The 22,758-nt window shown below is 45.9% G+C and overlaps 1 protein-coding gene across 8 annotated transcripts in view; it reads right to left on the bottom strand.

The window, feature by feature from the left end:
* Window positions 1-22,758, bottom strand: part of LOC310689209 (sodium channel protein type 5 subunit alpha-like) — a 308,343-nt gene that overhangs the window by 77,488 nt on the left and 208,097 nt on the right. For all 8 annotated transcript variants that reach the window (XM_083466571.1, XM_083466570.1, XM_083466572.1 and 5 more), the window contains one exon: window positions 18,803-19,267. In XM_083466571.1, coding sequence (XP_083322697.1) covers window positions 18,803-19,267 — 465 coding nt within the window. The remainder of the gene's footprint in view (window positions 1-18,802; window positions 19,268-22,758) is intronic.

The following is a 22,758-nucleotide window of genomic DNA, read 5'->3' as shown; positions in this document are numbered from 1 at the left end:
TTTTGCTCTGGGGGTGAAAGAGGGATCCTTGAAATACTACCCAACAGTCCATGAGTGACATATAGGCTAAAGTCTGGGCATTTGTCCAAATACATGTTGTCAAATGAGCAATGCCTGATATCATTCATTCAAGTGCCATGGATTTTTGTGACTACTAGTGGTTTATTACATTTGTCTTCTACGGCTTCACATACCTTAGGTGCCATACTACGGCACCTTGTCCTGAATAAACGACTCAGTAATCTTTGGGGCAAGATTGTGTATGACAGCGTCCCTTATACTGGAGAAAGTAAGTGATGGAAGGAAAAACAATGACCAGGTTTTAACTGAAAGGAGGGCAGGCATAGGAATACAGGGGTACTGAAGACTCCGGGGTGGAGAGAGGCGGCAGAAGCAGCTCATTGTTTGGGATGAAGCTACTATGCAAGAACATCAGACTGGCTCCTGCCAATGTGTTTGTGCTGCACTGACATCACAGAAATGCAGAGTTGGAAGGGACCTCAAGGGTTATCTAGTCCAAAGCTCCTGCTGCGCAGGGGTATTGGAACTATATGACCCTTGGGATCACGTCCACCTCTACGTTTCTAGGATTCTCTGATTCTATGAGGTCAGCACAGGGCAAACACATTAGCAGGAGCCAATCTGGTACCCATTTGCACCGCACTGACCTCCACACCCCTCCACCTCTCCCTCTTGGTAAGCAACCATGACCCACCTGTTGGGAAGCTAGCGTAGCAGATCCTTCCCACCTGGCAATGGTGGACAGAGAATCTTAAACAGTGTGCTGCGTTGTGTTGTGTGCATTTGCAAATCAGGTGTAGAATCTAATATTTCTATTGCACTGTGGTATATTCTGAAGCTCATCGTTCACCAAGAACCTACTGAGAGGGAAAGGCATCAAGCTGGGAAGGCACAGAGTTCATAACTCCCGAGACCTGGCACCCTTGGGACTGGAAAGTGTTCAGTCAAGGGCTTCAGCTGGAAGCGAAAGGCTGTAGACCAGTGGCAGTACACATGTGTTGCATACAAAAGGTCTCAGGTTAAATCTCCAGCATCTATGCAAAGGGGGTCAATAAATAGCACTGGGGCAGAGGCCCCTTTATGCATGAATTGGTCTCCATGTTGCAGGAGTCCATTGGCTTAGACCACAGTGAGACCTCTTAAATGGAGTAACGTCTGAAAGGGGCATATGAGTGGTGTTAGATCTGTAAGTGTTTCGTCTAGAAGCCCTGATGGACTCCTGCTGACCTACGTTCCCTCCTGCCTTGACTCCAGGCTGAGTGAAATTTTTGATCTACCCTGTGGACCATCCAAACACAGCACTGTATATATCTCCCTCCCACCCTCTTTATGGAGCTGTCGCTCAATGGCAGAGCTCATGCTTTGCATGCAAAGGGTCCCAGGTTCAATTTTTGGCATCTCCAGGTCAGACTAGGATAAGACCCCTGCCTGAAACACCCGAGAGCCGCCGCCAAGGAGACTAGGTGGGCCAATGATCTTGCTCAAGATACGGCAGATTCCTTCGTGCCACTGCGTTCCTCTGCTTTGCAGAATCACCGCGGCTCAAATCTGATGCAGAACGGAGCACAGCTGAAAAGAAGGATGTGTGTGCATGCTTGTGTGTCAAAATTAGAAGTTACATTTGGGTGCTTTGGATAAGTGCAAAGGCTTCCCTCGCAGCAGCAGGAGCTCACTCATGTCCATATGACCCAATTAGTCAGCCCATCATAACAAATGTATACAGGCAACTTCCGAAGACGAGTGAGCAAACGCTGCTGGTTTAGCACAGCCCCTGTGTGCTGCCTTCCAAAGGATGCCAGTGAAGAACAGAGCTGCCTCATTGGTCAAAAAATGGCAACAGTGAAATAGCCACAACACTCTGTGTGTGCACACGCGCGCATGCACACATGCACATCAAAATTCTGATTTCTAACCATTTTAAAAATTAAATAGATACCATATTTCTAGACTGCCATTCAGGAGAGAATGGTCACAGGTAATTTTCAGGAATTTAAAAATAATAATAAAATGTCCATGCAAAAAAGAGTAAAAAATAATAGGACAAACATTTTAAATTACATGAAAACAATGAGAATCTTCGCCAAATCCCCAGTGTCCAATGGGATGAACCAGTTCTCGCTAATGGCGAAAGGGGTATGTCAGGGAACTGCCATCAGATCAGAGGTGAGAGGTGGAAGGACAGTTGTGTTATAGGGAACCTCCGAAGGTTTTGCAAAGCAGCTCCTCCTCTGGAGAGGAGGAAAGCCCCACCTCCAGTGGAGAGGAGGTGCAGGGACCAGGAGATGCTAGGGAGAGTCTCAACAAGGAGCCTGAGCAAAGCGGAGGGGAGGGAAGTACCCCTTTGCCAGTGCCTACTCTTTTCAGTGGTTTCAGCGCAGAGAGGGGAGGAGAAGGATGGGGGTCACATGACTGTTATGCTGGGGGAGGTACAAGGACCGGCCACTCCCAGATACTGCTAGCGACTGAGCCAGACATGAACTTGCGACGCTCTGCACTGTAAATAGTTTGCACTAAGAATAAAGCTTGGAAAAGACAGGTCGGAGTCTTGCCTGTTTGCTCTTGAGCAACCACACCACCACCTGACAGGGTACATAGAGACAGTGGACAGCATTCCACAACTCCCGAGTCGCCCACGAAAAGGCCCTGCTAATGATAGAAAGTCAGCCTTACTACCTGGGCAGTTATACGTGTACTCACTCTCATATAAGTCCTACTACAGTGGGGCTTAATCCCAAGCAGCTGTGTGGAAGATTACCATCTAAAGCAGGGATGAGGATTGTCTGGCCCTCCAGATGTTGGACTCACCTGTTGGGTCAGGGATGATGATGTCTGACTACAACTACCAGATAGAGGGACATGGATTCCCATTTCTGGTTTCAAAATATACACTTTTGGGTGCAATTTTGCCTAAAGCACAGGGTTTTTTGCTGAGCAATTTTCCCTAACTCAGTTTGCCCTAGTAGATGCAATTTTTGTACACATTCCTTGGCTGGGAACGGGACTGCTAAATTCAGAGAAGTGTGAATTTTGAAGGGCAGCTGTGTTTTCAGTTGTTGCATTGTTTTGGAAAGTGTGAATTGGGCTGGTTCATTTTTGAGCACAATCTGAATCATATTTCTTTCCCATCCCTGGCACCCTATTCCAGCCTGTGCTGTGCCATTGTATACATCTCATGTGCTTTTTTTCCTTAAAACCAGTAAACACAGCATTTTGTGCAAACATTTATGTAAAGAACTTATTTTTGAGAACATGTTGTGTGCCAAAAATGGATTTCAAAATCTGGAGAAATATGTGATGTAACTGGAAGCTGCACTTTGAACAATTGGTGACTTTGAGAGCTCAGAAAGGGTCAGTCTGCTGGAAGAAGTGGACAAAGCAAATTCCCCCCCCCCCATTTCTAACTCTACAATCCTATGATCCCTACAACACAGTGCTATTAGATGGGAACCAGTCAATCCTACATTCAACTCCCTTCCATGCCACAAAGACAGCTAAAGGTTTGGGCTAGACAGTACATAAGAATGCCCAACACTGAGTCCATCCTGCTCATTATTGTCTGCGCTGACTGGTAATGCCTCTTCACAATCAGGATTCTTTCCAGGTCTGCCTGGAAATGCCATACTCTGAGTCTTGGGCCTTCTAAATGCAAAAGGTTTGTTCTGCCATTACGTCATGGCCTTCACCAATGAGAGGAGCAAGAGACATGGTGCACCTGCCCAAATGGATGCCATATTTGGGTGCCATGGAAAACACCAAAGGGAAAGTGATGTGTACTTTTTGCTCCGCTCTTCCGCTTCCAGAGCTTCCTATTTAGGCGCAGGATATTTTCAGAGGTGTGCTACTTTATTGCACTGCTCAAAACTGGTCCTTGCTCAGCAAAGGTGGCTGTTGTCCAGTGTAGGCCCGGATAACAGAAATACTTGTGGAAATTAAATTCTGCTCAGTTAAACTACACAACGCTCAACAGCAGGAGAAAAGCTATCTCACCATCTGAACTTTCCAATTGCTGTGCTCAAAAGCACAATTCTTGAAATCCTCTGGGCTTCTCCCAAACTCAATTCCTGGACTTTTTTGTTGTTGTTAAGACTGTTATCTGATGCTCTTCACTGGAGTGGGAGCTTAGGAACACTAGTACTCGACAAAAGAAAAAAGAAAAAAGAGTGGCCATTGTTGCTAATCTTTGCTGTCTCTCTATACTATACAGTGGTACCTCGGGTTAAGTACTTAATTCGTTCCGGAGGTCCATTCTTAACCTGAAACTGTTCTTAACCTGAAGCACCACTTTAGCTAATGGGGCCTCCTGCTGTCGCTGCGCCACCGGAGCCCGATTTCTGTTCTTATCCTTATCTCTCTATACTATACAGTGGTACCTCGGGTTAAGTACTTAATTCGTTCCGGAGGTCCATTCTTAACCTGAAACTGTTCTTAACCTGAAGCACCACTTTAGCTAATGGGGCCTCCTGCTGTCGCTGCACCACCGGAGCCCGATTTCTGTTCTTATCCTGAAGCAAAGTTCTTAACCTGAAGCACTATTTCTAGGTTAGCGGAGTGTGTAACCTGAAGCGTATGTAACCTGAAGCATATGTAACCCGAGGTACCACTGTACAAGATCATGAAGGGCAATGATCAAGTACAGCTCCCTTTAACTGAGTATAAATAATAGAGTGGTGCCCCGCAAGACGAATGCCTCACAAGACGGAAAACTCGCTAGACGAAAGAGTTTTCCGTTTTGGAGGTGCTTCGCAAAACAAATCTCCTATGGGCTTGCTTCACAAGACAAAAATGTCTTGCGAGTTCCTGCGGGTTTTTTCCCCTCCCCCCCTTTTTCTAAGCTGCTAAGCTGCTTATCAGCTGATCCGATAAGCTGATAAGCCGCTAAAAGCCGCTAATAGCGCTAATCGCGCTAATCCTCTAATCCGTCAATGGGCTTGCTTCGCAAGACAAAAAAACCGCTAGACGAAGAGAAATCACAGAACGGATTCTTTTTGTCTTGCGAGGCACCACTGTATTTATTTTTTAAAAAATGTTTGATGTATTACTGTATTTTAATATTTTGTTGGAAGCCACCCAGAGTAGAAAATTGTAGAATTGGAAGGTACCACAAGGTTCATCTAGCCCAACTCCTTGCAATGCAGGAATCTCAACTCCAGCATCCATGATAGATGGCCATCCAACCTCTGCTCAGAAACCTCCAAGGAAGGAGAGTCCACAATCTTCCGAGGGAGACGGTTCCACTGTGGAACAGCTCTTACTATCAGAAAGTTCTTCCTGATGTTTAGTTGGAATCTCCTTTCTTGCAACTTGAATCCATCGGTTAAGGTCCTACCTCCCATAGCAGGAGAATACAAGCTTTCTCCATCTTCCATGTGAGAGCCCTTTGGATATTTGAAGATGGCTACCACATCTCCTTTCAATCTCCTCTTTACCAGGCTAAACATACTCATCTCCCTCAACCATTCCTCATAATGTTTTGTTTTCAGACCCTTGATAATCTTGGTTGCCCTCTTGTGCACGCGTTCCAACTTGCAAATATCCTTCTTAAATTGTGACACCCAGAACTGGACATAGTACTCCAGGTGGGGTCAGACCAAGGCAGAACAGAGCGGTACTATTACTTCCCTTGATCGGGACACTATACTTCTGTTGATGCAGCCTATAGAGTAGCATTAGTGTTTTTTTGCTGCTGTATCACACTGCTGACTCGTTAAGCTTGTGGCCTACTTAAGATCCCTAGACCTTTTTCACATGTACTACTGGCAATAATAAATGTGATGGCATATAGCTAACCAGATCTGGCAATGTGGCAACTTTGTGAAGCCAATTCAGATTCGGGCAATGGAACACTGTCCTCACTTTGAATTGGCTTTGTGGCTCCTCACTTAATCAAATGAGTTATCTGGCATCAACACAAAAGGCAATTCATACTGAGGGTACGAAGCATTGTCTTCCCTTGAATTATGTGTTGGGAAGGAAGTTGTAATACAATTTTGTGTCAGATTGCATATCCTAGGATTGGTTTTTCTCCCTGGGTAACAAAACAAGCAGTTTCAGTTTGCAGGTTGAGATCCGTAGCACTTTTGACAGCCATGTTGTGCTCCCCACACAGAGACCCACTGACTAAGAACCCCCAAGGCAAAAGTCTCCCAAATACAACAATCTCCCCCCCCCCGAGTCTTTGGTGGCAGAGTAGTGGGAGAACTAATAATAATAATAATAATAATAATAATAATAATAATAATAATAATAATTCTATGCCGCCGTTCATCTGAGGATCACAGGGCATTTTAAAAAATGAAAACACAATCATGCATAACATAGTAAGAAACGAATACAATAACTGCTTTAATCAGTCGCCTCAAGTGATCCTACACAGAGCTGAATCATGCAAGGCCCCGCGCTTTTCACTGACTGCTCGGCTCTTCAGTGGACTTTGGTACTGGATCCATTACGTTAACTGCACTTTGGGGAAATGCAGAAATAAGTATGTCAACATTCCGAGTTCTCTCCCAGCCCAATAGGTTAATCGCATTGGCAAGCGGCCTTGTTATGAGATGGGTTCCTGTGCGTGTGGAGGGAATGGTTCTTTTTTGCTCCGGACTTGCCGTCACATGTATCCGAGTTCCTTTTGCCTGATTTATATCAGCAGCGACTCCCGAGACAAATCTACTTCATTACAGGAATCCCCCCCAAGGAAAAAATCTGGGGGCAGAATGGTGGGTTCCCCTGTGATGGATGTCAGACACGGATATTCATTAAGGAACACTGACCCATCTGCTGCCTTTGCCGTGTTTCTTGGGTGAACGACAGCAAATTCAACCCACAGAGGGAAGTGATGCAGAGAGCCAGTGCAATCGTCATCTTGTGAAGGCTAAATATCAGCTGAATAGATTATAGGTAGATTGACTGACTATAGGGATTTTTTATATCAACATTTGATCGTATCCCCATGCTGTCTTTATGTCTTTGCCTTTTCTTTGAAAGCGATCTCTGCTTTTTCTGCTTTCTGGTATTCTCGGGTAGAGGCTCAGCCACCTAGGAGCCAGGTGGGGTGGCAGGGGGCTTTGTGGGTCAGATGGGGCAGTTGAGGGCGATTCAGGATACAGCTAGGCAGGTCTGGGAAACAGACCAAGAAACAAATGGAGGAGGCAAACCTAGCAAAGGAAGCAGGGCGAGGACAACTCCAGGGGGTAGCAATGGGCAAGAGGACGTTCCCTCCCCAAAGCTGTCCTGCTGCCCCATTTGTTCATCCCAGACCTCAGTCACAGCACACTTGTGTTTTAATGTGTATACCAAAATCTTAGCTCCCTCTCCTGCCACTGGCATGTTGCCATCAGGCTGAAATTTTTGGAAATAAGTGAACCTGCATCTCAAAATTTGGATGCATCTATGGGGCTTCCCATGGCCTGGAGCCTTTTCCACCAGTTAAGGTTGGCAAGTTATCTGTATCCTCTTCTAGACAGAGATAGCATTCCCACAGTTACCTGTGCTCCAGTAATGTGGGGCTACTGTGATGCATTGCAAGAGGAGCTGCCCTTGAAGACTAGCCTAAAACTTCAGCTACACGGCACCTACCACAGAGCCTAGGACTTGCCAATCAGAAGGTCGGCGGTTCGAATCCCTGTGATGGGGTGAGCTCCCGTTGCTCGGTCCCAGCTCCTGCCAACCTAGCAGTTCAAAAGCATGTCAAAGTGCAAGTAGATAAATAGGTACCGCTCCGGCGGGAAGGTAAACGACGTTTCTGTGCACTGCTCTGGTTCGCCAGAAGCGGCTTAGTCATCCTGGCCACATGACCTGAAAACTGTATGCCAGCTCCCTCAGCCAATAAAGCGAGATGAGCGCCGCAACCCCAGAGTCGGCCACGACTGGGCCTAATGGTCAGGGGTCCATTTACCTTACCTTTACCATTCTAATAGGGCCAGGGAGCCCTATTGGAAGGGAGCACATCATGACAGGTTTGAAACAGTTACCCTGGATACCAGCCTGTTTCCAAGCACTCTCCCAAATGACAGTTCTTTCCTTTTATGTGCTGAACAGCTGAAAACCTGGGTAACTGCAGAACCAGCGTCTCCCACGCAAATATGCCTGGACATTAAGATCGTCCTAAGATGGTCTGCTCTGCATTCTCCTGCCTTTGAAGTAAGGAACCCAGGGATGGAGGAAAGGACATTTTCCACCGGGGCTCCTTCTGTTCTGAAATCCCCTCCCCAATGAAACTTGCCTAGCATCTATTTGTTGTAGTGGTGGCAGCTGAAAGGGCCTTTTCATCTAACCCAGTCTTTTTTCTGTCACCTTTCAGGTTTGTTTTAATCTAGAGCCCTGTTTCCACTGTATTGGACAGAGAGCTGCTATGGCTGTTTTGAAAACAGTTTTTGTTTTATGCCTTTTAAGAAGGTCTTATTGTAGGCTGCTCTGAAAGTCTTCAGACTAATAGAGCAGAAGGTAAATACTTTCAGCAAACAAACAAACAAACAAACAAACAAACAAACAAACACTTCCTGCTCTCTGTTCTGATAACACTTCTTTCTACTCCTGCAGTTCTGTGAGATGGCTCTGCGCCCGCCTCTTCCCACTGCCAGGAACTATACACAAGTAAATCTGCTAATGGAGCCATACAAAAACAAACAAAGTTAATCAAGCACGAGCAATCAAGAACTAAGATTCGTTTCTTTGATCAGACAGATGCAGAACTACCGAGAAAACCAACTGCTGAAGGTTGGGAGGAATTAATTAATGCCGTACAGAAAATGTGCGTTGGCCAACGATCAATGAGCTTGGGACAACTGATGAGCCGAAAGTGTTGGTATTAAAGGGTTAAGAAGCTCTAATCAAGACGCTCTAGTCACTGAGCAGCTGAAGGTCGTTAGGCTTCCAGGAATGTGAGTTTGTATAAATAGTCAACTCACTCCTGTGTTTGCCCCTCCCCTTCCCCCCTTCCTCTTTCTTTTGGGGCATGTTTGCTGAAATGTGTGATTCTTCACCAGGGTTTTTTGTTTTGTATAAATAAACCTTTTATTTGAGTTCCAAACCGCTTGCTCCAAGATTCCTTTATTGAAAAGATGCTGACTCTCCAACCCTTCTTGAGCCGCTGTGCGAAAAGCTCTGCTGTAATGGGACATTGTGGCATCGGAAGCGCACTGGACATTTGATTAGCATTAAACTAATTAAAGTTTAATGGGACAGGTTATGGATGTTTGTACGTCAAGAAGGAGATAAGGAGTGCAGTTCAGAGTGATTTATGAAAGGACTGGAGCGAAGACAGAAGCGGTTGCCGACAACGAAAGCCTCCAAAGCAGCTTGAGTCCTGCAACGTGCCTAGGAAAAGTTTTAAAGAGGCACTGCGCAGTTTGTACTCGCTGGAAGACGTCTTATTCCTCGAGGAGCCACCTCAGCAGCTGGGAGACGGTCTACAGGTCTGTGAGTATCGTTCCTAAGCCCCAGGGAGGATGGCAGAGTCCCAGGAAAGTTTTACTGTCCCCTTTACGCGACTCAATGGGAAAAATTGGCAAGATTGGAAGGCTAGAGTAAGGGTTTGGTTGCAAGCAAAAGAGTTGTGGAGTTGTACTGAAGCACCGCCTTTACAGGCAGCTGCAGACGCGTCTGCAGAAGACAAAGCAGCAGCGGCAGCTTCACAGAAACGCGACAGGAAAGCCCAAGGTCTACTAGTTTTGGCAGTGGGACCAGAGCAAATGCCTTATGTTTCTGAGTTAAAGAACACGCATGAGGTCTGGACGGTTCTGCAGCGGTTAAATTCCAGAAACACTGCGGGGGCCAAGATCCATGCTACAAGATGTTTGTTTGATTTACGTCTCCAACCGGGAGCGTGTGTGAAAGAACATATTGCCAAAATGGTGTCTGCCTTTAATCAACTAAGACAGCTGGGTATTCCTTTCTCTATGGAGCAGCAGTCATACATTTTGTTGTCTTCTCTTGATAAAAGCTATGAGACTCTAGCTTTAACTTTGGAAGCTATGCCTTCATCTGAATTAACCCTTGAATACATTTCTTCTCGACTTGCTGATGAACAGGATAAAAGGCAAAGAGAAAGAGGTTTGTCTTCAAAGGGGAGTTATGCTGTGCCTAAGAGTGGGGATGCTGAGTTTGAGAACACAGTAAATGCTTTTGCAGCTAGACACTGTTTTCGCTGTGGTTCCTCTTCCCTTTTAATCAGGAGTTGTACACGTGAACCTGGTCAAGACAGCACCAAGGCCGTTACCCCTAGTTACCAGACAAGGAGTTCCAGGGGACGTCGAAGAAGAGGAGGAGGTCGTGGCTACTCCCACAGCACACAGCACATGGCTTCAGCAATGGCGTTGATGCAAGGGCGTGGCCAAGGCAGCAAGCTACGCTGGTTGATCGACAGTGGTGCATCTCACCACCTGGTGGCGCCATCTAGTGTCCGTTTGCAGAATTGCAGACATTTGCAAACCCTTAAAGTTGTGACAATGGCAGATTCAACTAAACGTTCCTTAGAGACCGTAGGCACAGTGTTTTTGAAGTGTTTGCAAACAGAAATTGATGCCTACGTGCTAAAGGGAATGAAGGGGTGTATTTTGTCTGTGTCAGAACTTGATAGAAATGGGTTTAAAACTGTGTTTGAAAATGGGGTTTGCACTATTTCAAAGAATAACGTATCTCTTTTGCAGGTGGAATGCAGAGATGGGTTATATTATTTTGAGACAAGTCCAGATGAAGTTGAACAGGTTCATGCTGGTTGTGTGAACTCGCCTACCCATAATTCTTGTGTTCATTTATGGCATCGCCGTTTGGGACATATTAATTTTCAGTATGTTAAAAGACAACCTGAATTATCAGAAGGGTGCAAATTGAACAAATGTACTAAGTATTTGGATTGTACTGCATGCAAAAGGGCGAAGGTTCATAGATGCAGCTATCCCAGTTCAAATAGGAAATCTGACAAAGTATTCCAACTTGTGCATATGGACCTATGTGGCCCAATGCCTGTTGCTAGCATGGGAGGTTCGAGGTATGCACTGTGTCTCTCAGATGACAAAACAAAGGTTACATGGTTTTTTCCACTCAAAACAAAAGCAGATACTGCAGAAACAGTTAAAAATTGGGTTCATGCAGTAGAACTTGAATTCGGTACTAGAGTACTTGCTTTTCAGACAGACAGAGGGTCAGAATTTACTGGGTCTGTGTTGCAGAATTTCTTTAAGAAAAAGGGAATTAAGCATCGTCTGTCTACACCTTATTCCCCCCAAGAAGGAGGTGTGGCCGAACGTAAAAACAGGGTTCTGCAAGAGTTGGCAAACTCTATGTTGTTTGATGCTAAACTTCCTCAAAGTTACTGGGCGGAAGCCTGGAAGACGGCTACTCATGTTCTGAACCGAGTATATAATTCGGTAATTGGTACTACGCCATATTTTGCTTTATATGGGAAGAAGCCCAAAGTTAATTACTTTCGGGTGTTTGGATCTCAAGCCTATGTACTTATCCCAAAAGCGTTAAGGAAAAAGGGAAGTCCAAGGGCTAGGAAACTCATCTTTTGTGGGTACGAACCACACGCCAAATCTTGGAGGTTCGTGAACCCAGATGGGGATACTACAAGAGTGATCCTCAGTAGGAGCGCTGAGTTTTGTGAGCAATCCGGATGGACTCACTTACATGCTAACCCTGACATTTTGAGAGATGATTTAGGCATTTATGCTGAGAATGAAAGTCCAGAGGGTGATGAGCCAGAAGGGGACGGTGCACATGGTTCAGATGCAGATTCTGACCAGGCACAAGGTTCTTCTCCTAAGGTAGAAAAGCCAGAATCTAAGAGTGTTCCAACATCGCCAGTCGTTAGGCCTAGTAGACAGCAAAAGCGAAGCAGGTCGCCTGCAACGCCAAGCCCAAGGGAGGTATCTAAACGGAGGTCTTTATCCCTAGAGGCACGTCCAGACATAAAGTCTGAGACAGATTCTGACAGCCAACGGTCAGAGGGGGCACAAGAGGAGCAATTGCGCAGGTCAAAACGTGCCACAAAGGGCAAGCCGCCAGAGCGGTTTAAGGTGACAAGTGTATACGTAAATATGGCACAGTGTGAGCCAGATAGCTATGCAGAGGTACAACAGCTTCCAAGCTCAGAAGCCGCAAAGTGGCAGGAAGCAATGGAAAAAGAGATGGCTTCAATGAAATCTCTCGGTGTGTTTACAAGTACAGAGCTTCCAAAAGGGCAACAAGCTGTAGGTTGTCGATGGGTATATCGTTTAAAGCCCACAACTACTGAGGAGTTGCAATATAAAGCCCGACTAGTTGCAAAAGGGTTTTCGCAGCGCAAAGGAGTTCACTATTCTCAAATTTATGCCCCTACTTCAAGATCGGAGTCATTAAGAATGCTTTTAGCCTCTTCAGCTAAGAAGGGAAATAAGCTGTTTCATTTTGATGTCAATGTGGCTTATTTAAATGCAGACTTACAGGAGGAAGTCTATATGACGCCACCACCAGGTTTTGAAGGAGACAAGCCAAACCAGGTCTGGCGCCTACACAAATCCATTTATGGGTTGAAACAGTCCGCCCGTAATTGGAATTCCTGCTTAAACGATGCTCTAGAGAGCATGGGGTTCAGAAAGAGCGCAGCAGATGCGTGTCTTTATCTAAAAGGCTCGGGATGTGAACAAGAAGCAGTCTTAATATTTGTTGACGATTTATTATACAGTGGAAAGGACGATAAACTTGCACAACAATTTGCCACAAAGCTTGGAGAAAGGTTTCAGATAAAATCACTAGGCAATGTATCTGTTTATCTAGGAGTTAAAATTCAGCAAGATGAAGATGGGAACTATTGGCTCAGCCAAGAAGCTAAGATCCAGCAGTTGCTGGAAAGGTTTAAAATGGACAACTGTGCTGGTGTTAAAACCCCAATGGAGTTAAGTTACACAAAGGATGCTCAAACTGAGCAACAGACAGAGTTCTGTAATCCCGGGGTTTACCAGTCAGCGATAGGCAGTCTACTCCACATTGCACAGTGGACTCGGCCCGATATAACATATGCTGTCAACATGCTGTGTAGACAAGCTGAAAAACCATCAATGCACGCTTGGCAAGGAGTAAAAAGAGTTTTAAGGTATCTCCAAACTACCAAAAGGTTTCGCTTAAAACTATCAGCAGAGGGCAGCACACAACTTGAATGTTGGGCTGACAGCAGTTGGGCTGATGCTGGACCAGATAGAAAATCAGTGTCAGGAATGGCGATAAAATTTGGAAATGCACTAATTGGTTGGAGATCAAGAAAACAATCACTTATAGCTTTAAGTTCAACTGAATCTGAGTTCAATGCATTATCAGATGTATGTAGAGAACTGGAATTTTATAAGCAACTGGTACAAGAATTGTTTGGAGAATGTTCCCTACCTATCAGAGTGTGGGAAGACAATCAACCTTGTATTAAACTAGCTAAATCAGGTCAATTCAAGGCACACACAAAACACTTGGATATCCGTTATCAAAATGTATGCCAAAGTGTAAAACAAGGTTTAATTGAACTAAAGTATTGTCCAAGCCAAGAAAATCTCGCAGACGGTTTTACAAAAGCTTTGAGTCCGCAATCTCATAAATCTTTCTGTTCAGGTTTAAATTTGAATTAAGGTTGATACGGCTCAGTGTTACGAGCGAGAGGGGGTGTTGGTATTAAAGGGTTAAGAAGCTCTAATCAAGACGCTCTAGTCACTGAGCAGCTGAAGGTCGTTAGGCTTCCAGGAATGTGAGTTTGTATAAATAGTCAACTCACTCCTGTGTTTGCCCCTCCCCTTCCCCCCTTCCTCTTTCTTTTGGGGCATGTTTGCTGAAATGTGTGATTCTTCACCAGGGTTTTTTGTTTTGTATAAATAAACCTTTTATTTGAGTTCCAAACCGCTTGCTCCAAGATTCCTTTATTGAAAAGATGCTGACTCTCCAACCCTTCTTGAGCCGCTGTGCGAAAAGCTCTGCTGTAATGGGACATTGTGGCATCGGAAGCGCACTGGACATTTGATTAGCATTAAACTAATTAAAGTTTAATGAGCTTTCTTTACCCAGACAACATGCTCCAACTCCCAGAACCAACTTAAAAAAAGAAGTGTTTAAAAGAAGATAGTTGACATGCAAGCCAGCTCCTCAGGCATGTGGATTCTGTCTGATCAGGAATATTAGTTAGATAAGGCGAACACAACCATCCCTTGCAAAGCCACTGGGCTTCCCTTGACAAAGGGTCTCCTGCAGTAGCTATTCTGAGGGAAAGGAGGTAGTGGTGGTGGATGTTAGAAAGGGAAGAAATCATCAACAGTAGGGGATTATCAGATGATGGATAGTGGTCCTCCTGAGCTTCAGACAGGGTCCCCCCCCCCACAGCTCTACCTGGAGATGGTGGAGACGGATGCTGTGGACCTGGGATAGCTCAGTCAGTAAAGCATGAGACGCTTAATCTCAGGATTGTGGGTTCAAGCCCCATGTTGGGCAAAATATTCCTACACTGCAGGGCTTAGAATAGATGACCTTCCAACTCTACAATTCAATGAATCAAGAGCTTTTTGCATGCAAAGCTGGCCCCCTACCCAGTTGCAGTTGCTCCTATAGTGAACAAGCCGGACCTTTGTACTGATCCAGCAATGCTGTCCTCGTGGGAGGACATTCTGTGGACGGAGACTGTTAAAAACCACTTACGTGAGACGGCAAGTTCTAGGTCAAAAGTGGTTAATACAGGTGTGGGTAGTCAAGTATTCAAGTAAAATATTTCCAGGGCTGGAAACATTTCCAAACTTACCGTATTTTTCGCCCTATAGGACGCACTTTTCTCCCTCCAAAAATGAATGGGAAATGTGTGTGCGTCCTATGGGGCGAATGCAGGCTTTCACTGAAGCCTGGAGAGCGAGAGGGGTTGGTGCGCACCGACCCCTCTCGCTCTCCAGGCTTCAGGAAGCTCTGCGCAAGCCGGGGGAGGTCTCCCGCGGCTTGCGCGGAGTTGCCTCTTATCCCGAAGCCCCGGCGCGCTCAACAGTCGCGCTGGGGCTTCGGATAGCTCCACGCAAGCCGGGGGAGGGCTCCCGCAGCTTGTGCGGAGCTTCCTCTTATCCCCAAGCCCTGGCGTGCTCAGCTGTCGCACTGGGGCTTCGGGTAGCTCCACGCAAGCCGGGGGAGGGCTCCCACGGCTTGCGCAGAGCAGCCTTTTCGGGGGGCTGGGGTCGGGGGAAGCTCGGGCTTCCCCCGCCCCAGCCCTGCGCCGGGGGGGGGAAAATAAAAATATTTTTCTTTATTTCCCCCCAAAAAACTAGGTGTGCCTTATGGGCCGGTGCGTCCTATGGGGCGCAAAATACGGTATTTGCAAGGCTTTTCTATCAGGCGGACTCTACATGCTTAGGAAAGATATCAACCCAACTGATCTCATTCTTCAATGAACCTGATTGCACACTGCATCTGCGACATCATCAAGCAGCCACCACTAACTAAATATTTGGAGGCGCAGTGTGAAAATGGCGAGGAACCACTCAGATGAGGACTTGTAAGGTCGCAGCAACATTTGCTTAAGGGATGGAGAAATAAGGTCAACAAAAACCCCACTGGTGCAGCAGTGAAAACATCAGTATTGTCCTGTCTATCTTTGTGAGTCTAGGTCTAAATTATGCACATTTGCTTAATTATTCCTCCAGATGGAATAAGTCCTTCAAGAGGAATAATAATTAGATATGCACAGCTTTTGGAATGTTCTTCACAAAGACTGGGTGGAGGAGGAAATGGACTCCAGTTTGAACCCAGATAAAGGATTTGATCAAGGGCCTCTGTGTGGATTGCAAGCTGTAAGAAATCAAGCCCAAAAGCTGCATAATTTATGGTAATCCATTACTGTAGAATTTAGGATAGCAGTCTTCAAACCGTGCTCCCTTGGATTCATCAGAGGTTCCCTGCAATGGGACCCAGATGGACAAGTTCAGCGGAGGCTCCGTGCTGGAAAGGATCATAAACGGAACAGAAGCCAAGCATCATTTGTGACTTTCTGGTGTTTGTTTGGCACTCTCAGTTTATCATTTATTTTTCTGGAAAGATTTATTACCTGCTTACAGAGATTTCTAACTGATGCACAGGACAACATTGAAGATAAAACACAGCCTAAACCCTCAAAACAATTCACAGAGACAGACAGACAGAAAATAGTAACTAAATTATATGCTGGGATAGGTTTGCTGGTTTGTTTTTTAAAGTTTTCAGCTGGTGTCTAAAACAATATAGCAAGGGGACCTGCCTAATGTCAATACAGTGGTACCTCGGGTTAAGTACTTAATTTGTTCCGGAGGTCCGTTCTTAACCTGAAACTGTTCTTAACCTGAAGCACCACTTTAGCTAATGGGGCCTCCTGCTGCTGCTGCGCTGCCGGAGCAAGATTTCTGTTCTCATCCTGAAGCAAAGTTCTTAACCTGAAGCACTATTTCTGGGTTAGCAGAGTCTGTAACCTGAAGCGTATGTAACCTGAAGCGTATGTAACCCGAGGTACCACTGTAGTTCATACAGGGCACCTAGTTAGATCTGTTGGGTCACTGCCATGTGAAAACTGTGCAAGGACCCTAAGGTGCTCTCTTCCCTGCAGTACGCAAAGGTCCTGATGGAGATGACCCCCAAATATGAAGAATTTAAAAAAGGAAAACAAAAGAATTGAAAATCCTTGGGCGAGGCAGCTGATGACCTGCACATTGATTCCAGGCCCCACAGGCTTCTCAGTGAGAACCCCTCTTCCATCTCATCATTCTGTTGTACCCCCTCATCCACTTTCCCCTATGCATAGGGTTGCAGGTTGGCGGCTGCTGTAGAAGAGGAAGGAAATTTGATGGGAAATGGGGAAGTGTGGGGGAAATGGAACAGAAGTTTTGCTTCCCTCTATTATGCGGCACAGCCAGACGCTTCCTAACAGAAGCAAAGGTGTGAAGAAGGCACAATATGCAGAGGGCTCCATAAAAGTTTCTGGAGGAAACAGGTCTTGACCAGAGAGTTTTGGTTCCGACAGGAGTTTGTGAGCAGACCAAATGCTGCTAGCCCTTTCGGTCGTTGATCAATTCAAAATTTTCCACAACTTTTCCCTAAGGCCTGAGAGAAAGTGTTAGACAAGGGAGTCTTCCGGTGTCCTCTCCTCAGTCTTTTACACGCTCACAACTGGCAATGTTTCACACACATTCAGTCTCTCTCTCTCTCTCTCTCTCTCTCTCACACACACACACACACACACACACAACCTCTGTATGAAAAATGGGAATGCCATGAAAACACCCACTTCATTGCACAAGATAAAAACCCTATTCAACTGCCCCAAAGACATCAAAAGCACATTAAAATGTCAAAAATGGAGACAAGATAAGGAACTCATTTACTGCCTTGTCTTCCTGTGAAACCTGCTGCCCCCTTTCCCTACACATCATCCTGAAGTAACATTTCAGTCTCTGGGATTCCTCAGAAAGAGATACACAATACTGAGGCCTTGGCGCGGCTGATCGAACCAAGAAACTTTACAACCTTCTTACAAAGAGGCTCTCTTCCATTTTATAACTTGAATTATCGACAGCCATTTTTATAGTAATCACTTTCAAACATAAAAGCATTCACAGGGTATAAGAAACTGAGTCACACTATGACATTCTCCCCACTCGAAACTCCAAAGCCTGAATAAAAGCCCATCTCTACTTTGCCAAGGCTTTGAAGGAAACCACAACGAAGGCAGAAATGACGTTTAGAAAACATCTATTCTACAAAGCTGCACCAGTTTTGTGTGCTTTTTACTGTCATGGCTTTATCTAAAGAATCCTAGGTATTGTAGTTTCATGCGGATACTGAGAATTTTCTGCTTGGGATCCCTAGATCCCTCACAGAACTACAGTTCTCATGATTCCCTAGGGAGAGGGAATGACAGCTAAAATTAAGCCAGGGGTGTAGTGATATGTCCTTGTAGGCCACAGAAAATGTTGGAAGCTTGCTGAGAGGAGTTTTCATGGAATTAAAACAGATAGCGTAAGGGACCTCCAGATTCCTAGACCTTCGGTCTCTTTGCTGACCTCCCTATGTCTTTACAGTTAGACTGATACATCTTAGGTTTCATCCAGTTTGCAACCTCCTCCTCCCCACACCTCTCTCTTGGACCTTGGCTCTATCCTCTAGAAACAAAGGAAGAAGCGTAGCTGCCTCTCCCTTCTCCAAATTAGCTAGCTAGCTTAAAACAAGAAACTTTTTCTATCCGAGTTATGTGTTTCCTATAATAAACACCATTATTTTCTTACTCTACAAGCATCTCTCTGTGTGTGCAACTGAAACATGCAAAGTCTGCTCTTTAGCCAAATTCACAAGCCATACACTGAACTCTCTGCATACCAAAAAGCTCCAACACATTATTCAGCTCCATTTCAATAAAGACAAACATCCCTGTTGCGACCAGGAGGCACAAGCCCAGTAATATACAAAGAGGAGTTGGCCTTAAAAATTATATCCAGCTACATCTTCAAATATACTTCAAATATACTATAATACCAAGCCAAGCCAAGGGAGATGCTATGGCCGTACCCATGGATGTCCAACCTGCAGTTGGGTGCCACTTGTGGCGTAGGCCTGGGTTTGTGAGGCTACCATAGATTAAGGATCAAATTGCAGCCTCTTCCGCCAGTGCTGCACCACTTCTAGCAACAGGGCTAAGAAGACAAGAGAAAACCTCCACCCCACAGCGTGGGGAGCCACATAGCATGTGCTACAATAGCAATGTCTACCACACTGCCTCCAGGCCCCCCAAAGTTGTTCACCACATCAAAGAATTACTGAAGGATGAGCAGCTTACCTGGTCCGTTTCCGTAAATGTGCTCTGCTCATCATCCTCAATGTCAGACTCTCCCGGAGCAATGGGGACACAGATGGACAAGTTTGGGTTGGTCATGAAGTCATCGTTGTGGTCCACCTGCTGCTTCTCCCGGTTTCCCTCAACCCCGTCACCACCAGTGTGGTTCTCCTTGTGGTGGTCCTCTTCCTTGCCAAACTCCATGCCCGTGTGGTTGTTGACGCAGTTGTGGACGACGGCTGGGTTCTGAGCCGCAAGCTTCATCATGGCTTTTTTTTCAGCCGTCGCCTTCGGCTGCCTGAGGACGCTGCAACAGAAATCCCACATGGCGCGTTTGGCGTAATTGAGCCCCCTGTTGATGCGCGCAAAGGCGAGCTGCAGGTTGTTCATCTCCCCGTCTTCATCCGGAGCAGAAAGGTTATCGGCACTGAAGGAGCTCAACAGCAAGGCAAGGAACAGGTTCAACACCTGAAAGGAAAGGAAGGGGTGTCAGCCATTTTGTTTGGGAAATGGCCATAGCTCAAGTGGTAGACACTGTGTTTCTTAGACCTGGGCCTCTGGGTGTTGTTGGACTAAAATTCCCATCACCCTTGACCACTAATCCTGATTACAAGGGATGATGGGAGTTGTAGTCCAACAACAGCTTGGGACAGGCTTCCTGAGCCCACCCTCCATGCTGCAAGCCCAGATTTTATCACAGCACACAGAATACATACACACCTCACCCACACTTATTTGCTCACACAGGAGAAGGGAAAACCTGCCCAAGCTTCATTCATTTTGGGAATTGAATGACCTACTTTAAGGGGAACCCTGACATATGGCGAGAGAATGCCTTCGACCACTGCAATAATATTCCTCCTTTCGCACTGTGCTCATTCTTAATTTGCAGAATTAATAGAAGCGCCTACAAAATTAGGTGATTTAAAAGAAAAGAGCAAGGGGAAGGCGGGCAAGATGCATTTTGTTTCTGTTATATTTATATCTCACGACATGAATGCATGTGCAGTTATCTGGAATGAGTTATTTTGGATCTACTGGATTTTCAATGTAAAGGTCTTAGATGAAGAGAGTCTAGATGGGAGGGACCTCCAGAATTTCCCCTTGTTCTTTTCACGCATCTTGAGAAGCAGAGCCCATCTCCCCTATTATAGCATCAAAGCAGACCATAGCTAGGAAGACATTTTCCCCTAACACTGAAGTCACTGGATCTGGGGAATTCCACCACCACCAGCCACACATTCCTCAACTGTGTCCCTAGCTGAAGTTTCATTACTTCCTTCCATAGAAGTGATCGGATTAGCCATGGGTCTAACTAGAGATTGGGGAAGGGAGACCATCAGATTTGCTCCACCCCCTTGTCCAAGCTGTCAGAGGTGGCCCTAACTTCCTTCTCAACTAGCCGGCAGAAACGCCACCTTAAACTTCCACTCGCCATTGGCTGGAGGAAAAGAGGGTATCAGCTTCTGATTCAGGCTCTTGATTCAGCCTTCCAACCAACTGCTCGAAGAAAATTCAGATGAAAATTGGCAAGGGATGAAAGCTGACTCTCCAGAGAGACCCAAACGGCAGAAGACAAAGTTGCAGGAAAGCAAAATGCTGCAATGCTGCAATCCTATACTTCACCCCACCCCCTGCAGAAACCATGGAAAATTTCTGAAGGTCTTGATGGACCACTTAATGATTTTTCTGCCTGTTGTAGCAATTGCATTGCACTGTGCCTCATGTTGTATGGCATTTAATTGCATTTCTATTGCTTCTTTTATTTCCTATATATTGCTGCAAGCCACTGCAATCTCCAATATATGGTTTATTTACACACATTTATAACCTGAACCTCTGATGGAGGGTCTCACAGCATTAACACTCCAAGAGGGCCTTGCTTCTCCCATGGCTGTGGCCTTGGATCCAAATGGAAATCTGCCATGGCTCCCTGACTCTCTGCTCCAGCTTGCTGCGTTTTGCAGACTGCCACTTTTTCTCTCTCAGCTCACATCCCTGCAAACTGCAATCCTAAACAATTACTCTCCTTCCAGCTCTGGCATTTGTCCTGCCAACTAACCCAGAGCTGAGGGGATGGGGCCTACCCTTTGCCAACTGGCATAGACTTTGCCTTCTTAATGGCTCATCGCCTTGCCTTTTGTTCTCCATAATGGCTCTTCTCCCTGGTGATTTCCTGAACCAGAAGCTGGTTTGGCCTGTATTTTAACACCTTGCTAAGCATCTGGCAGCCCATTTTAATACTCCAAACATTGATTAAACTCTAGGAACTTAGGGGAGGATCTGGCACCCAGGAACTTAGGGGAGTCAAGGTGCCCACAAAATATGAAATCCTGCAGAATTCATACTGTAGGACAATAAAATACAATATAAGAAATAAAAGTAGCAATAAAAACACAATTAAAAACAACTATGAATATGCAATGCCATCTCCTGTCTTCTACCAAAAATCCACCTGAATGAAGCTCATAGACCACTTGTGGTCCACCAGCCATTTTGGGAACCCCTGCTATACACCTTTCCCCTGGCTAATAGTTCCACTGAATACAATTTGACTTTATTCTGAGCAGGCACACACTGGATTATGCTAAAAGGATATCTATGGAGAGCATTTACTTATCTATTCAGAGCACCTATTGAGGGCTGTAGAAAATTTCCCATCTAAAATCCCAAAGAGCTGCTAACAGTCAGTGTCAATGATAGCGGGCTTGATGGACCAAGGCACTTCTCTATGTTCCAGTGGCAGAAAAATATGGGTTTAAAAGTATACCACAATTATCTTCTTTATGTCAGCTGTGCCTAATTTGTTGCAAGCCACTGTTCTGTGTGTCTGCTAATTGAGAGATTGCCAGAAAGAGTCATTTCCTTTTGCCTTGGGTCATGTGGAAGCAAGCAACTGTGGTGCTTAAGAAGGTCTCCACCTGGAGGGGAATTCCGTGAGGGCTGGACTGGGATATCAAAGCATATTTAGGACTTTAAACATCAGCACCTGGAATTGCCAGGGGTGGCCCAGGGCACTTCTTCCAGAATAGGTGTAATCTGGCTGTAAATTGCTTTGAGAGCCAGTGTGGTGTAGAAGAAGAAGAAGAAGAGGAGTTTGGATTTGATATCCCGCCTTTCACTCCCTTTAAGGAGTCTCAAAGTGGCTAACATTCTCCTTTCCCTTCCTCCCCCACAACAAACACTCTGTGAGGTGAGTGAGGCTGAGAGACTTCAAAGAAGTGTGACTGGCCCAAGGTCACCCAGCAGCTGCATGTGGAGGAGCGGAGATGCGAACCCGGTTCCCCAGATTATGAGACTACCGCTCTTAACCACTACACCACACTGGCTGTAGTGGTTAAGAGCGGTAGATTCATAATCTGGGGAACCAACCTCAGTGCCTAGGACTTGCCGATCGCATGGTCGGCGGTTCGAATCCCCGCGACGGGGTGCGCTCCCGCTGCTCGGTCCCAGCGCCTGCCAACCTAGCAGTTCGAAAGCACCCCCAGGTGCAAGTAGATAAATAGGGACCGCTTACTAGCGGGAAGGTAAACGGCGTTCCATGTGCTGTGCTGGCTCGCCAGATGCAGCTTGTCACGCTGGCCACGTGACCCAGAAGTGTCTGCGGACAGCGCTGGCTCCCGGCCTCTAGAGTGAGATGAGCGCACAACCCTAGAGTCTGTCAAGACTGGCCCGTACGGGCAGGGGTATCTTTACCTTTACCTTAAGGTATGGGCAATATATTTTGCAGGTATTCCCTGAACCGTGAAGTCTACAAAAGCAGAGATCCTTAGGTGTCTGAATACCAAATTCCATGTGGCATTCCATGCCTGTAGAACAGAAGACTGCTGTTCCTGGCATTTCTTGGTCTCTTTCGGTTTAATTACGAAAATCCGTGCCTAAGAACTCCTGCAAGCCAGCACGACCTTAATTACACCGCTACCACTCGATCTGAAGTATCCTGTCATTATTAATCCATC

The sequence above is a fragment of the Podarcis liolepis genome, assembly GCF_965112155.1.
Source record: "Podarcis liolepis genome assembly, chromosome: 12".
Taxonomy (NCBI): Eukaryota; Metazoa; Chordata; class Lepidosauria; order Squamata; family Lacertidae; genus Podarcis; species Podarcis liolepis.
Note: the sequence above shows the minus strand (reverse complement) of the source record. Positions and strands in the feature narration are given on the sequence as shown.